Below are 18668 nucleotides of genomic sequence, written 5' to 3' on the forward strand. Positions count from 1 at the left end.
CAAACTTCTCCCTTGACATAAATCACAAAAGATGAATATATATGTTAGCCAGAAAAGAGAAAAGAAGTAATGGGCAGAGAGGTTGTGTGAGCAATGACTCATGGACAGTGTCAGCGAGTGCTTGTCTTGTTTTGATGTACAACACACAGACGCTTGAGATCGGTCAGGGACAGATTTGGCCATATCAGATTTCACAGAACTAGAGGGGGAATGCAGAAATTGCTTATAACCTTGAAAAGACAGACCTTGAGTGAAAGAAAGAGAGAGAATTATGTGGAAAGGAACCGTACAGTGAATCCTTTGACAGCACTCTGGATAAAAATGCTTTAAAAAGCTTTCGAAACAGTATTGTTTTGCAGACTTCGCTAGTGTTTTTTTCCGGTTTGGAAATTTTATGTAAATATGATGTTTGTGTGAGCCTTATCACATTTTCTATCAAATTACAGATGATTCATATGGTCTCAGAGGTCCCCTTCAGTCTATAAATCTAATTAGCGCTTCTGCACACAGGGCCTACATTTAGTTTGAAACAGAAGATCTGAGCCTTTGTTTTTCATTCGGTACAAGCCATTAAAGTTGCATTTAGCTCGTACATCATTATCACTGTTATCGGCATCTCTCAGTGGAGGATTACTGCTAGTAAAACATGAAAAGTGAAGGTTAAGAACACAATAACAGAGATTAGAATCTGTCTTTATCTCGAAGGAACTTGCTGGCTTAAACAGAGCGAACTCTCTGTTTATATGCCCGTGTATGAGGTAATTGGAAAGTTCTGCTTGGCTGGAACCTATGCCACCTCCAGTGATGTTGGTCACACTTGTTTCTTTCTCATTCTGTAAGGAAATAAAGCCTCCGTGTGTGCGCAGCCTGAGCCCCGATAAGGAGAATGTTAGGAGGGCTCATGATGGTGCTTGGATTATACTTCCACAATCCCTCTATCTACTTTTATTTGAGGACAAACTGCCTCAAAAACCTTCCCAAAATGTGGCTTCTCTTCCATTTGTGTATTTAGGATTGCAATATGCCAGAGGCTAATCTGTGCAAGGATCGCCTTACTCCAAGATTATTTTCCCACACAGCTGAATGTGAACTCTTCAAAGTGATGAGGCAGATTATTTGGAAGGCAGACTGGTTGACAGGCACTTGAAATTCAGCTGTTTAATCTGTATCCACTTACTTAGTGGCTTTAGTTTGAAGAGCTTCTGGCACGCTGTGAGCCCCAAAATCACTTATTTGACTTCTTAGAGATGCCTTCGGCTCGCTAAATTGAACTTAAGAACTGATCTAAACTTACCATCAATATTTCGACTCCTAGCTATAAACAAAAGCAGTTTTAAATTAAAAACTTGAGGCGATGAATAAACAACAGCAGCAGCATAATTTGATTGTGGAGACTGAAGAGTGATTATCTGTTTGTAACAAAACAAAGAATCTCTCTGAACAATTTCTGCTTAATAAGAGTACTTTCATTTGACTGAATAATTAGATTTTTGCTTTCTCTTTTCAATCCCATTCTCATGCCTTCCAGGAGCTAAAATGAAGCTATTGCAGTTTTTGATAGAGCACGTCTGCAATTAAAACTGATGGTAACATCAGCTGCTTTGACTTTACATAGAAGACATCACTATGAATAAAATATTTAAGGTCCATAGTAACGCCTTATCTACAAAGGCTGTTCCTTTTAGCAAAAACATTAATTACCTGTACAGTATATAATTGAGTTTTAGAGGAGCTTTAAAAAAGTACTTTTGTACTTTTAATGCAGTTCTGCTTTTAACAAATGAGCTGCATGTTCATTTAGCTCCAGGGAAAAAACTATAATTAGCGTATTAGGCTGTGCAGCCAGCAAACCCTATACAGTATGCCATAGAGGAGTTTCTGACTCAAAACCAAAAATATCTCCTATTTCAGCCGAGCTCTCATTAGTCATTGGAGTTGTTATTAATGTGCTTCAGCCTTTCTATTCAATCCTCTATATAACCCGCAGCTGTAGAGTGATGGTTAAGAGTAACAGGGAAAACCACAAATGGTACTTTCTATGAATATGATACAAAATAGGGCCTAATTTTGTTTTTTTCCAAAAAATGGTGCTAAACGGGATAATTCACCCAAAAATCTAATCAAAACTAAAAGACCTTTCTTCTGTGAATTTTTATTTTTTTTTTGGTCAACAAAAAATGGTTTGGTTACCAACCTTCTTTAAAACAATTTATTTAGTTTATTGATTCATTGATTGTCGTATAGGTTTCAAACAAAATAATTAAAAAATATATTTTTCATTTTTGGTTGAACCATCCCTCCGTAAACCTTCAGAAAATCATGACTGTCAACCTAAATTATATACAAATTGTTATATTTTGTAGTCCATCATACAGATTTATGCAATCTTGTTACCAAAATCACATATTTATGATATGTGAAAACTAGTCTAGAATGGGCATTATCACAGTTGCAAATTAAGCCTAAATCCTTCAGTTTTGTAGATAAATTTTGGTTTAAAGCTAGTGATAGGTTTATATTGGTTTAAATTGTTTGATATAGTCAAGTCAAATCCTATGATATAGAAGAGGCCAAAACCTCTTTTTAATACATATCTAACAGATCAGAGAATAAAAACATGATGTTTTTCTTTTTACTGCTTTTATAAAAGTCAAAAAGTCAAAGAGTACTGCATTTGTGGAAGAAAAGTGTTGCCATCTTAAGTACCTTTCCATTATTCTAAAAGCCCAATTGTGAAATTGACCCTTCGATGGATGAGGGGATGGATGGATGGATGGATGGATGAACATATTACCAACGAGGCATAGGATGTTATCACATTTTTCTTTAAAAAAAAAAATTGACAGGAAAGCTGCTGGAAAGTGAGAATTAATTTGTTTAGTGATGACAACCAAATATAAAGGTGTAAACAGCATCTAGTTTGGTCTGAATATGTTCGATTTTCATTTCATACAGTGTCATGATCAAAAAGTGACGAGTCCTTTGATATTCAAGCTTTGTATTGCCAAATCCTGAGGGTAGTTGGATGACTAGCCTTTATAATTAAAAAGGAGTAATCTTGACCCTCAGGAGGGAAGTAGGCTCTAAATGTATCAATGAGACTGACCTGACAAGTGCAGACACTGTGTCATCTACTGCAAGTTAGGCCTGCTATTCAGGTGACCCATTTATCATCGATCTTTCCATTTGGCTGTAGTTTTCTGGTGATTTTCTGTAAGGGAACTTCCCATAACGGCCTTCACTGTCTAAGAACAAAACACAAAGGAGGTTTCATCCATTCTGCAGCCAGCACATTCATTCGTCTTTCAGGAAATATTAAACATATCACTGAATTATCAGGACTCATATGGTCTCTCAACCTTGACATGCTTTAGCATAAATGGTTCTCATTCATACAGTTGTGCTCTGCTTTCTGTCATTTCCCTTCTTGTCGCTGTTTCCATTGATTTAATAAAGCATGCTCTGTCTGTGTAAAATGTCCATCAAAGGCCTTGTGCTAAAAACTAATTAAGGTGTTCAAAATCCCAGTGGCCTTGGAAGACTGTAAAGCAACCATACAAAGTGCAATATACAGTACACACACTGTATAATGTCTCTAGACATATGTCTATTAGCGTAATAAACTACTATACACTGTTCTGTATACTGTTTGGAGTCAATAAGATTTTTTAAATACTTTTATTCAAAAAGGATGTCTTAAAATAATTGTAACAAAAATTGTATTTCAATAAAATTTAAAACTATTTTCAACATTGATAGTAGTAGTAATAATAATAATAATAAATGTTTCTTGAGCAGCAAATTTCTGAAGGATCATGTGACACTGAAGACTGGAGTAATGGTTCCAAACAATTCAACTTTGTCATCACAGAATAAAGTTAATTTTAAAATGTGTTCAAATAGATTTTTTTTAATTGTAAAATTATTTCACAATATTACTGTTTTTAGTGTGTTCTTCATCAAATATATTTAAGTTTTGTAAGGTGTAAGAGGTGTCTTAAAAAAAAAAAAATCATCGAACTAGTGTAAAAGGGGATATGATGGTTTTATGGGACAATGAAATGTTCAAAAAAAAAAAAAAAAAATATGACTATGTTTCATCCAGACTTTCCATCTCCGAGAAGCTAAAAATCCATAAGCTTAATTAAAACTTGAGAATCTTCATTAGGGCTGGGAACTGACAGGCCTCGTGTGATCGGATTATGAGATTTGCATTGGATTCACAAAATGAAACCAAATGTCTCGTTTGGACTCAGGAGGCTTGTTCTAGTGTCTCCGAAATATCTGATGGGAAAAACTGAAGCAGTTTATAAAAACAGTTCTCTGTGAAGATAGAGACAATATCGGAAAATACAAAACAAACATCAAGGCTCATTATCATAATGTATTGTGATGGTGGCATTATAATGACACATTTCTGGGGTCTGCATAAGGATAAACAAAACCGTTTTTGCACATCCATAAACAAAATGATCCTTAAGTTCCTCATCAAGGGAATGACATTAACAAACACTCAAGTATGTTGAGAGATGAAATGTCTTCCAGGTAGTGGGGATCATTGTGCAGATTCTGGATAATGACTTATTATATTCACACAAGAGCTAAAGTCATAATGAAGGCAGAATGAGAATGTTTTCACACCATTATCATCATCATATGATGATATAAACTTGCATTGGCATTTAGCGGTTTGTTTTTATAACAAACTTTAGTTCCTCAATGCATTCCTCATTCCATATTACACATTAAAACAAAGCAAAACAAAAATCTAAAAAAATAAAATAAAAATAAGAAAAATTTTATCTGGATATATCTTTTTAATGGAATTAGAAATGCCTTTACGTTGAATTGTTTTAATTTGGATACTGTTAGCGCTTTGGAACATTTATAAAACCGTAAAATATAAATGAAACACAATCTTGATCAGTGTCCAAATCGGTGTGACAGATGACCTGATGGTTCGCAGTCTCAGCATGCAAAAAAAACAAGGCACACAGAAAATACATCCCAGCTTTAATCAGGCATATCAAACTCAAATAGAAGGAAAGAAGAAAAGCATCTGGTAGAGAGACAGAAGAAGCCGTGAAGATTAACAATCTGCTTTTAGTTTAATATTCTGATTGGATGAGTCCATGGATGACAATAAGAATAAACAAGTGAAAAAACGGTGAATCAGTGATCCATGGCATCATCTTCTTCATCACTGCTTTGAATAAAATCATCCTCAATGTTGTCTACAGATGGTCCAGCTTCATCATCATCATCATCAGCCCCATGATCTTCACCACCCAGCTCTGCTAACAGCTGCTCCGTATGCTCAAACATGGGTGCGTCCTCACAGTGCAGCTTCACATAGAGCTGCAGATTAGAGAAAGAGAGCAAGAAAAGAAAAAACATCTTATGATTATTATCAGAGGAATCGTGGCAGTATTTGTTTGGAGAGTAAAGAGAAATCTCAGCTTTAACTCCAGGCTTGGCATGCTTTGCAGTGTGAACAAGTTGCCACTAAATCAGAACTCTCTCCTCTTATATATTTCTCTTTTATCTAACTCCTCTTTTCTTTATCTTTCAAGGACGATATCTTTCTCTCCCTCCGTCTTTCTTCGAGAAGGTCCAGTGCCAGCGAAGTCAGCTGGCAAATTCCACAAATTAGTGACTCCTTTCCAAGCGCAAACGAAGCGAGCTCTGCATCAGTGGGAAATTGTTCAGCAAGTGACTGAGTGCTTGCCAGGAAAGGAAGAGAATTCAATCCCCCCACTGTCTCAACTCTTATCACTGTAAAATATACCCTGAAAGAACATGATAAAAAAGCAATTCTCCATGTGACTGCAAAACAATATATCGCCCCACACTTTCTCCCTTTGCTTAATATAAGAACGCTGGCTAGGGATTTCATCCTGTTTCAGCAGGGGAATCAGTACAATTAATGTCAGAATGTTTTACAGTTTCAGTGCAACAACCAAATGTGAATAAAGGGATGCATATGATTAATTAATGATCAATCAATTAAGCTTAAAAAGTCAGTTAATTTCAGCACAAATACATGCAATCTGATGTAAAATGAAGCAGGCTCAACATAATGAGAGCTGGGGGGAAAAAAAATCTACAAATAAAGACTGCACTCACTGCAAACAACGGGATAATGGATTAAATAATATGTCAACAAGAAACACTTAAAATAACATCATAATTAGTGTAGCAGTATGTTATGCCAGCCTGGTCTCATCATTGTTTATTTTTACCTAATATTTAAGAGAACATAATTTAATTTTTTGTTTTGTTTTTATTGATGAAATGTATAATTTGGACGTATTACAACATTTAAAAAGTAAAAAAAAATGCTATGCATTATTAGCCAAAAAAACAAAATATGTTTACAACTCTTTTATTTCATTAAGATGTTTATATCAATGGATTTTTTATAATTGTAGTGATAAGGGATTTAGATTTTAGATCCCTTAACCAACCCATTTTATAGCGAATATGAAAAGATAAACTGAAAAAGTGCAGAGAATGACCATTTTAGTGACGATAGTATTATAGATGGTATTAAAGATAGTCGCTAATCCCCCTCCTACCTCTAAACCTAACCATATCTATTCCTTAAAAACATGTACAGTGTAAAGAAAAACATGACAGGAAGTTAAGTTCAATCCCAAGCATTTATTTATTGCAAAAATATTAAAAGCAGTCCGAATGATGACACATTGCAGCCGCAGTCCTCTCTGGTGGAATACAGTAGGTTTGTGTGAGGGGCAGAGATGAATTTTAGTTGTTAACCGCTGAAATTATTATCCAAATCATCATTTTGTTCCACTCTGTGAAGGCACGCATTTCTCATTCAAAGTCAAACACACCACACCAGAAAGGCGGCATGTCGCAATCTGTGACGATGAACGTTCAATTTTTCTGCTGTAAACCTGTCGTAAAGCTTCTTGCATTTCTGAATTTGTAAATGAGCGAATTGCTGCTTACAGTCACTGCTCAGGATGGAGATCACTGAAAAAAGGCTTTGAATTGGTTCGGTTCCTCACAGTCGTATGGATTTCAGTTCTACTGTAAGTTACAGCAAGTCGGAGAAAATGCCTTGTGTCCCACAGTAAACAAAGTAAATTTTGCAAGATAAGAAATGGTTAAAGGAATGCCGAAATGATAACTTTAATGGTTTAAAGTGTAGTCTTGTTTAACGTTATGTCTTTTCTGAAACGACAGCAGAAATCACACAGAATGAAATGTTATAATTTCATATTACGTAAGCTTCATTTGATATTGCAATTGAAAACAATGCCATTGATATGACAGCTGAACACAATAAAAAGTTAGGCCACATGTCCACCAAAGTGTTTTTTCTTCTTCTCTGAGGCTAGTGTATATTTTCAATTGTTTTCAATAGGAGCGTCACATTTTTTTATACCGACTAACCATCAACCTGCTTGTATACTACGGCTGAACAAAAATGAAGAAGTTAATATTGCTCGTCTTCGATTATGCTTGAAGAAACATTTAATACGCTATGCATCTACCATATTCTTAAAGCAGATATTCTGTATCATAGCAACCTCAGCATCTCAACGGAAACACGCTGAACTCTCAAACGCTTGCAGCTGAACATTTTCAGCTGGCTAAAAAAGCTTTGGTGGAAATGCATCCTAAATGCTGCGATTTCAATATTCATAAGGATTAATTTGTAATTCTGTAAAGTTTACAGTTTAGGTGTCGTCAATACATCAGTTTTGTACGTTAAAATGCTGTAAATGTGTCAGTATTGTACATTTTAGTGCCTGTGAAATCGTAAGTGAACGTCCATTTTGTGTAGCGTCATGAGATAGCGTTGGTTATGAACACTGTGTGTTGTTATTTGACAAATTCCAAGTATGTCAATGCAAATCATGACCAGTACAAGGTACAGAAAGATAAACAGTAATAATAATAATTAAAATAAGTTCTAAAGTTAAAAAGTTAGCTATGCACACATTTTTTGAAGTCATCTACATGCATTTTACTGTATCAATTTATCAATGCATACTCAATTTTAATGAAAAACATTCCTAAATTATTACTTTAGGACTGAAATATTGAACTGTATGCACATTGTGTATTATTATTTGAAAAACTCAGTTAAAAAAGAATTTCAAATCTCACCTTCCACAAAAGCAGCACATTAATTCAAAAAGACTGGATTTTCTATAATGCATGTGATTACTTATTACTATTAGTACAGGAAGATAAATAATCGGAATAAAAAAAAAAAAAAGTTATTAAAAAGTAATCTGCATGTTACTGTATGAATAGTAACAATGTATCAATTGAGTTAATTTTAATGTAAAAATTATGAAAGTTCCTAAAGAATTATTCAGTGAGTGCTTGATGTGATATAAATGCGGCTAATGGTGGAAAAATTAAAAAGAGCACAAACGTCAGACAGACTTGCACCCCGTCAAACAGCCACGCAGAGAGCGTACAAACTTCCTCAACTTTCAGAAAGTGTCATGCGAGAATGACTAATGCACACTATTTTTTCTAAAGGTCACTCCTTATGAGGTATTAGCAGTGCGTTTGGGGTACAGCCCTCTCTTCAGTGAACTGTAATCATGCAGACGCTACTCTAACAACCAGACTTTAATTAAGAAAGCACATTTCTTATTAATACGTGAAAGAGCAGTCATTTAAAAACCTGGAGAAAGTGACCCCACATCTTATCAACCTCTCCTTCGCTGTTCTTTTCTCTCTTTCCTTCTTTTTATTTAATGAGTTTTAGCACCACAGAACTTTATTTAACTCCCTCAGGAGTGAAACCACAGAGTCCTTCACACTCGCAGACTAACCAGGTCATCTCACACACACACATACTGTCAGTGGGCAGCCCGTTGCTCCCTTATATCACCCTCAGAGCCGTGGGAACGGTCGCTAAGCAACAGCGAGTGGCGACAGGGCTCTCTGGGCCTCATGGGATCTCATTTACGGACCGATCATAAGACCTCAGGAGAGTCTGAAACTCCTACCTGCTCTACAGACCTGACCTTCACACAAACCGTTGGCCACACAGGTTTAGTTGGACCCATGAGGGCATTTTAACACAACGTTGATGTGTGTGTCCATGTACTGTAGGGCCTTTTCGCCGCCGGATATCAAGGTTAATTGTGATGATAAAGCAACACTTACACATTAAACTCACACTGGCTCACAGGAACGGAATATGTTAATGTTTTTTTGAATGATTTGTTTCTATACTGGTTTCTATACTGGTTAATGCATCACTGGAGTGGATAGCTACTGTACATCGGATGGTCATCGCAAACATAACTGTACATTTAATTCCAGGTTCAGAACTGATAGAATTGATAGATCAGTTTGTACCAAAAGGACCAACATTTCTAGGTAAATCTAACATGCCTGATTCGGAGAATAAAAACACTTTACAAATGAGAAATCAGCACCGGTAATTTTAAGCTCTTACATAAAGTGTTATAATAAAGAGGAACATTTTAAATTGTGTTTTGTTAAGGGTAGTCATTAGCTCACTGGCATTAGTCACCTGAAAAGTGACTGCAATTTGTGAGTGCTTGAGTGATGGAGCTTGGAGAAGAAAGAGAAAGGGGGAGACAGAAATCAGAACAAATCATTAAAAAAAATAATAAATAAATAAATAACTGCAGTGCATTAAACTGTATATAAACAAATAAATGCAGTGCAAATATGCACAACAGCATGATAGAATGACCGTCAGACAGATAAATGGATAGATGGAAAGATTTTCAAGCACATTCTAAGCAACCTTTCTGCAAATAAATAACCGAACTGAGAAACACTTGTGCCACAGCTCCTGTGATTTGGATTCACAGATCTGAGTTGTGTTTATTTAATCAGTCTAAAGGAGGACGGCGCTCCAGCTTATGTGTTACCTCAGCAACAGCCACCATCTGGAGTTCCACCCTGTAATTACGGAGACCTGATCTCCAGTCCCGATAACAGTTACACTCCATCAGCCTCTGATACACACACACACACACACACACACACACACACACACACACACACACAAACCGTGTCAAAAACACCTTCCACAAACCCACAGTTCACCCACTCAATCTCCGCATCTTTATATTCTCTAATAAGCTCTCAAAAATGTACACAGTGGAAATGTTCCTCTTGGAGGAAGCAACAGCTGAATACTATTTCCACTTTTTGCAAGCAATGCCACCCTTATCCAAGACTTCTACCTTCTCCACTGATGTATTTGTACGTTTTGAAATGGCAGCTTTGCAGAGGAGCTCTGTCTGTGGGAAGAAGGTCTTTGCTGAAGAAAATTGGCTGGAGGTGGTGATGGTGTGTGTGTGTGTTTGTAAAAGTGGAAAAGAGTCTGCAATCTTCTGCTATGGCCATCATACTCGCTTGGGAACAAGCACAAAAATAAATTTCACACACGCTTTTGCGTCTGAAGAGAAACCACATACCCATACACAAAAACATCTGTTTCTCTGTGGTGTGGATATTCAATAGAGCTAATGCTTTTGAGACCGTAATCCTAAACCACCAAACCATAACACAAAATTGTTATCACTTTTACATTTAAATGATTAAGGATGAGATGCTTAGTGCATATTTTAAAGTCACTAAATGAGTTATTTAACAAATTACATGTTTTATCCTTTGGTAAATTGTTGTTGTGATTTATGAGTGTTTTTTATGTTTTTGTTGTATATTGTATAACTGTATACTTTTACTATTTATTGCTGCCTTCTTGTCCAGGTCACTCTTGTAAAAGAGATTTTAATCTCAATGAGTTTTAACCTGGTTAAATAAAAGAACTGAGAAGAACTGATTAACAATAACAACAATTTAATTAAATAAGAATTTCATTTAAATCTATAATTCTTCATTTAGAGTAAAAGTGAACACACCTGAAGCAGTGATTTAGATATAATTTATAAAATTAAAATCACACATACATGCCATTGAATGGTCCTCAGAATTCAGTCTAAACCTGACACACATGTACATTTGCTTCTAAATATTATCATCATCATATTTTTATAATATTTATGTAACACACATATGCTATATGTTATTAATATATACAGTACAGACCAAAAGTTTGGACACACCTTCTCATTCAAAGAGTTTTCTTTATTTTCATGACTATGAAAATTGTAGATTCACACTGAAGGCATAAAAACTATGAATTAACACATGTGGAATTATATATGGAATTATATACATAACAAAAAGGTGTGAAACAACTGAAAATATGTCATATTCTAGGTTCTTCAAAAAAAGCCACATTTTGCTTTGATTACTGCTTTGCACACTCTTGGCATTCTCTTGATGAGCTTCAAGAGGTAGTCACCTGAAATGGTCTTCCAACAGTCTTGAAGGAGTTCCCCGAGAGATGCTTAGCACTTGTTGGCCCTTTTGCCTTCTGTCTGCGGTCCAGCTCACCCCTAAACCATCTCGATTGGGTTCAGGTCCGGTGACTGTGGAGGCCAGGTCATCTGGCGCAGCACCCCATCACTCTCCTTCTTGGTCAAATAGCCCTTGATGCCTTCAGTGTGACTCTACAATTTTCATAGTCATGAAAATAAAGATAACTCTTTGAATGAGAAGGTGTGTCCAAACTTTTGGTCTGTACTGTATATATTTTTTCACTTGGATCTAGAGTTATTCATTTGGTAAATTATACATAAAAACACGTGTGCATATACTGTATACACTACTTTTTTGTATGTACATCCATTTATTTTTAAACCTAGGTAAGACTTCTTAGATATTTTACAATATTTACATTTGTATTTTATAAACAAAAGGCTATGGCTATATTTAGAAAAAATAATCTTAGAATGTTTAATGTTATAAAATATACAATCATACTAGCATCTAAGTATCCAAGTATGACTTCCCTATTTCCAAATACAAAGCAGAAGTTCACTGGTCCCAAAGTGTGTGTGTGTGTCAGGCATAGTGTGCATTTGTGTGCTGAAAGCAATGAATGTGATTGTGTTCGTGCCTGTCCTTCCCTCTTTCTCTGCCTTCTTTCATCATTCAGATTACCATCAAGGACTCCTCCCACTGTCCTTAAATCACTCTCTTCAGGCCGTATCTCCCAGTCTTGTTCTATGCCTCTCTTCTCTGATGAACTGCTGGGCTGGACCGATTTCTGATCCACATCTGACCTTACTGTCCAGCTGACAGATAGCCATTTATATCCGCACAGGTCACACACACACACACACACACACACACACACAAACACACCCTCTTTCCTTTCTTCTTTCCTTCCTGGACAGCTAAAATACAGTGCGACTGCAAAAAAAAAAAGGGGGGGGGGGGTGTTTTTACCTGATTTGTGACTTTGCAGGATTATGTTTGTTTGTTTAGTGTTTATTCACATGAATCATCTGAACAGACCAATTCACTAGAATGAGTCAAATAGCATTTGAGTATGAGCTGTGAAGGACCATTTCATTTCTTGGTTCTACCTCTAATAAAACATTTTTGATCAATGAACATTGATCTGAATCATGATTAAATGATTCAGGGATTCATTCCTTAACCACAAAAATGTATTTTAGTGAACAGACTCATGGGATTCATCAGAGCAGTTACTGAAATTCTAATCTCGCTGACTGAATACTTAAGTGATAAGGTGCAGTTAAAGAAAAAATAAAGACACGTTTACAAGAATATTATTGTATTATTATTATTATTATACAAATCTCAAAAAATAATAATAAAAAAATGCTTTCAAACACTGTGCATCAAAGCAAGAAAATAGTCCCAAATTTTGAGAGACAGAAGCAGATAACAAAATAATATAAAATATAGTTTTAGTATGATTATGATTTAGTAGTGATGAAATAAGTGACTCCAATCCTGTATGTGCTCGTGCCTACCAGAAGTGATTTCTCTACGAGCGCAGTGATAGCACCTTTCTATGTCTCAAGAGATGAGAACAGCTCTTAATACATCAAACTACAGACCTGAGCTAAAAGAACAAAAAATAAAATATGCACTCAAAAAGGTGCTCTGCTGCTCTCATTCCTTCAACTGGGAGCGCAGAGACACAAGAGTTCATTTATAAAGCATCAGCCTACTCTTAAAAGTAGGGGTTTGCAATATGACGATTTTTGATTGTAGATGATATAAATGTCTCCACGATCTGCTTTTGAAAAAATATCATAGGCTAGCATCATGCTACAGCGCACATTCTATCAGCTGCAGTTCTGGCGCTGCCATCTCAATATACTGTACAACGCCACATGCATTCACAGTGTTAACTCAGCAGTAGAGTTACTCTCACAGGACGCTGCAATCACAAAAGTACATCATTTGCATGTACTTTAAAGCCTTGCTGGTTAAACATTTCATTCACTTGCTGTTCTGATGTTTGCTTTTTCTGAGCATATACATCTGAAGCGAGTGCACACTAAAAAACAGCATCTGATCAAATTCCTTAAATCATATAGATATCCAAAACACATGAAATGACCAGGTGTAAACAGGGCCTTAGATGCCTGCAGGTCTAAAAGAAACAGTACTAAACATGCTGCCGACTGTCATTAAAGGGGTCATATGATGCGATATAAATTTCTCCTTTCTCTTTGGAGTGTTACAAGCTCTTGGTGCATGAATAAGATTTGTAAAGTTGCAAAGACTAAAGTCTCGAATCCAAAGTGGATTTTCATAAAAGTTAAGACTCTGCCACGCCCCCAAAACGGCTCATTCAAACACACCCCCACATCTCTACATCACTATGTGGAAATATTTGCTTAAAGCAGCCCAATTGTTCATGCAAAGAAAGAAGGCGTGGTTTCAGTAACCGCAGTTAGTGTTGAAGCAGCCATGTCAGGGAGATGCTGTGAGCTTCTAGGCGAAAGCAAAATCACATTATTTGGTCTTCTGAAAGTAGATGCATTTAGGAATCTTTAAGATTACTTACAACAGAACAGAAACGCATTTTTATGGATGACCGTTTCGTGAACCTAGAAGAGGAGGTAATTCTGACTTTGCTACGACAATCTGGCGCTTCTGAATCAGCTAATGTACAGATGAGTATGTTTTGTTATTAGTTTAAGTATTTGCTATTGAATGTTCAAATGCAGTGTTTTGTGCGTCGCGCATGTGTGTGTGTGTGTGTGTGTGTGTGTGTGTGAGAGAGAGAGAGAGAGAGAGAGAGAGAGAGAGACAGGGTCACACAGTGGAGTCAGCTGTCTTAACCGACTGTGGCTTGTGTACTGCAAACACATACGAGCTTCATCACTGCGTCTGTCACGTGACTCTGTTTCCCTTTCAGGCTTGAACTGATGGTAAAACTAAGGACATTATTTACTGTATTTACATTTATTTTGAAAGATGAAGCTCACGATTATGAAAAGGGCCATTACATTTCCGACCAGTGCTTGCGGTGTTGGGTTAATCACAATGCATGGGTGAGTTGGCCAATCAGAGTAAACTGCGCTAGTCGGAGGGAGGGACTTTGTAGAAAACAACACGACACGTTTGAGAGAGGCGGGGCACAGAGGACCAACAATAATGTACAGTATTTGAAAAATATTGTGTTTTTTGAACATTAAAGCATGTCAACATATTCTGTTACACCAAATACACAAAATAATGATCTTTAAAAAAGCATCATATGACCTCTTTAAAGGGATAGTTCACCTTAAATTTTAATTTCTGTCATTATTTACTTACTCACATGTTGGCCCAACCTGTATTAATTTATTTATTTTGCTGAACTTAAAAAAATAAATAAAAATAAAATAAAAATATATTTTGAAGAATGTGGATAACCAAACAGTTGTTGATCCAGATTGAATTTGTAGGAAAATAAAATAATATACATACATACATATATACATACATATATACATACATACATACATACATACATACATATACATATATATATAATATACACACACACACACACACACACACAGTACCATGGAAGTCACTGTGGACCAGCAACTGTTAGGTTTTCCACATTCTTCAAAATAGCATTTATTTTCAGCAGAAGATACTCATTCAGGTTTAAAACAACTTTTGAGCGAGTAAATGATGGTATAAAAATAAAAAACAATGTTTTATTTTTATATTTGTTAATTCAATTTATTGAATGCTCCTGCTAAATACACTGTTTTATTTGTATATTAAGTGTATTTGTAATGTGTAAGTTTCTTTAATTCTTTTAACAACTGATAAAATAATGACTTTCTCTTGAAGATTTTTATCTTCACCCACTTTGGCTTAAATATCCACCATTCTTTTTATATATTTTGTTACCTTGAAAGGCTTTGTCTTTATAATAGAGAAATTAGTTTGGCTGTAATAGCTGTAACGGAAAAACCAACATCATGATAAAATCGTGATATAAAATTTTTCTAAAAGTCACTGTGAACTCAAATATTGCACACTCTACAACAAAGAGTTTTTGAAATTGCATGAGAAATTGCAGTCTTCATAAACGTTAATACCATAAATGCAGTACAACATACTAGAGATTTTTATTATTTTTGTGCACTTTTGCCATTTATAAATGCACTTAAAACAGGAAGCGATAAGAGAGTATGGGATTTTGAAATGTTGCAAGCCGGATTTGAACTTTGAACAGCTCAATTTGTCTAAGCACATGGGCTTTGATGATTACACAATGTTTAAACCTGAGGAAAAGAAACCTGGTAGCAACAAAAAAAACATCAATCAATACAGAATATAAATAAGATTTGCTCAGCTGTAGTTTGCTAACCCTTGTTTGCTGGTGGTTTAAAATTCCACATGCTTTCTAAACCTTGACATATAAAAGACCGAATTGGAGTGGAGGGTTTTTAAAAATGAACCTAGTGAATGGAAGAGGTCCAGACTGCTGGAGAAAAACACACTGACAATGACACATTACAAATACTGTATTTTCAGCTTCATTCATGACAGTGACTAGATTTAGAGACGTTGATATTCTTGTTTTTCTACTGCTGGTTGCCCTAAAGTTAGAATATACATAAATATTATCAGTCAATATAAAATATTTTTGTAATGATTGGTGTATCAGACAATGTGATATATTGATCAATATTGAATTGTGATCTGTTTAGATGACCACTGCCATTAATATTCATTTGAAGTCAATCTTTAAAAATACTAAGGATTTAATACCACTATTAAATATAAACTTTTTGAATTTTTTATACTGTACAGTATAATGCTAGATTCACTAGCCTTTAAAAACTTTTTTTTTTTTTTTTTTTTCTATTTTAATCTTTTTATTTAGACAAAATAGTATAAATGTTACCCTGGACCACAAAGCCAGTCTTACAGTAAGTCGCACAACACATTGTATGGGTAAAAATTATTGATTTTTCTTTATTTCTAAAAATTGTTAGGAAATTAAGCAAGTAATAAATGTTATATTATTAAGATCATGTTCCATAAATATATTTTGTACATTTTCTACCATAAATATATCAAAACCTAATTCATTATTAGCAATATGCATTGCTAAGAACTTAATTTGGACAACTTTAAAGGCAATTTTCTCAATATTCAGACTTTTTTGAACCCTCAGATTCCAGATATTCATATAGTTATATATAGGGCAGATATTGTTCTATCCTAAAGAATCATACATCATTGGAAAGCTTTTTTATCAGTTTCAGCTTTCAGATGATGTATACATTTCAGAAATTCTATTTAAAAAAAACGGACACCTTACGACATTTACAAGTCATTTATAGGTTATATATATATATATATATATATATATATATATATTTGGATCACCATTAGGTGGTTTTGAGCCAAAACATACAATCAAAAATGTATTATTCACATCGCCATTTTTTCTATCACTCTGGAGTGTGAGAAACATAGGAGTGGGTTCAGATGTGTTCAAATCTACTGCACTCAACAAAATGACACAAAGCATCTACCATCACAGCTTGCTGTATACTGTACATAAACACAGGGTTGAGTAAAACAGGTGTGGAAATGCATACAAATACACATAAAAAATCTGCACTGGTCAAGTCTAAAAACAACCTTGCATCTCTTCCAGGAAATGTTAGATTTACTGAGAAAACAGCAGACCTGAAACATAATTTGTTTAATTGGAATGTGAAAAGAGTGTGAAGACAGTTGAGCAAATTAAACAAATTGTTTATATGTATATTAGTTCCTCGGGGTCACACAAGGTGTGTGTTCAAGTGAATGTGCTTTTCGAGTGTTTTGCTAGATGTGATTTCAAGAGCTGCCATGGTAAGTTACAGACAGAGCAATGAGACTCTCAAAACTGCTCATTTTGCACCCATGGCTGAGCGAGACGCTTCAATAACGCTGCAGTAACATTGTGACACACAATATCTATATTGCCACAGAGAACAAAAGCTGATGAAATGCCTTCTGAGTTTTTCTTGCTTCAATTTCCCCTCGAGGATCGATAAAGTGTGACTGTCTATTCACAAAGGAAGAGGCTGGAGCATATATGCATCATAACATAAGCATGATAAATCATTACATGTAAGATTATTAATGGCTGAAAATATGGTCATGCACTCAAGGCTCAATCAATACTGTCCAGATCAATACAGGACAAGGAACGGAGGTAATGAAGAATAAAAAGAGATGTACAGTGGGATGAAGAGAGGAAGAAAGAGCTAATGGAGATAAATAAGTGACATGAGGAGAAAATACTGAAGAATACAAAATATTTAAGTACTATGGAAGAAACAGTCCAACACAATTTAAATCCACTTCAAGTGATTAGATCACTAAATCACATTTCTTTTTAACCTTTTATTCATCAAATATATTAGACAGCAGAACTGTTTCCAAGACTCATAATAAATCAGAATATTAGAATGATTTCTAAATGATCATGTGATAGACTGGATGTTACATGTGACACTGAAGGCTGGAGTAATGATGCTGAAAATTCAGCTTTGCATCACAGGAATAAATTATTTTTTTAAAGTATATTCAAATAGAAAACTATTATTTTAAGTTGTAATAATATTTCACAATATTACTGTTTTTTCTGTATTTTTGATCAAATAAATGCAGGCTTGATGAAATTGAAATGATACATAAATAAAATTTAATAATTGTTGCTCATCTGAGGTTTTCCCAACGTACAAGTATTTGACTTTGCTTTTTACATAAGATTCATTCATTGAATTTGCATTGAAAACACTGTGCAGGATATTATTCAAAATGTTTTGTGTTCCATGTTCCACAATCATGAAGGCCTGGACCAACACGAGGGAGATAGCATTTTCAATTTTGGGTGAACTAATCCTTTAAGACCATGTATATGCAGCAGTAAATCTCAACTGACCACCAGTGATTGAATCAGTGAGATGGATGTTAATTCCAGGTATAAACAGGGCCATGCAAACAAAAAAGTACTGAGCAAGGAATAGAGGGAGTAAAGAGAGGTAGTGAGGAATGGCACGAGTGAAAGAATGAGAAAAAAGAGGTAGTGAGGTATGGAGAGGGAGGAGAGGTGGGTATTGAGGGATGGACCTGTAAAGAGTTGGACATCGAGTAGAAGGCAGAAAATCAATAGTGAATAGCGGCTAAAGCGGATTCTGAACTATGCCTGAAGTCATAGACTGTGACGGAGGAACGAGCGGAGAGTAAGAAAGTGAGAGAAGGATGGGATGAAGGTAGAAAAAGTA

At 35.3% G+C, this 18668-nt stretch overlaps 1 protein-coding gene across 1 annotated transcript in view; it reads right to left on the minus strand.

Moving 5' to 3' along the window:
• Positions 1–4996: 4996 nt before the first annotated feature.
• si:dkey-12j5.1 (uncharacterized) overlaps positions 4997–18668 on the minus strand; it is a 111885-nt gene continuing 98213 nt past the window's right edge. The window contains exon 11 of the mRNA XM_059567950.1: positions 4997–5358. Coding sequence (XP_059423933.1) covers positions 5173–5358 — 186 coding nt within the window. The 3' untranslated portion in view covers positions 4997–5172. The remainder of the gene's footprint in view (positions 5359–18668) is intronic.

This window comes from Carassius carassius, chromosome 15 (genome assembly GCF_963082965.1).
Source record: "Carassius carassius chromosome 15, fCarCar2.1, whole genome shotgun sequence".
NCBI lineage: Eukaryota > Metazoa > Chordata > Actinopteri > Cypriniformes > Cyprinidae > Carassius > Carassius carassius.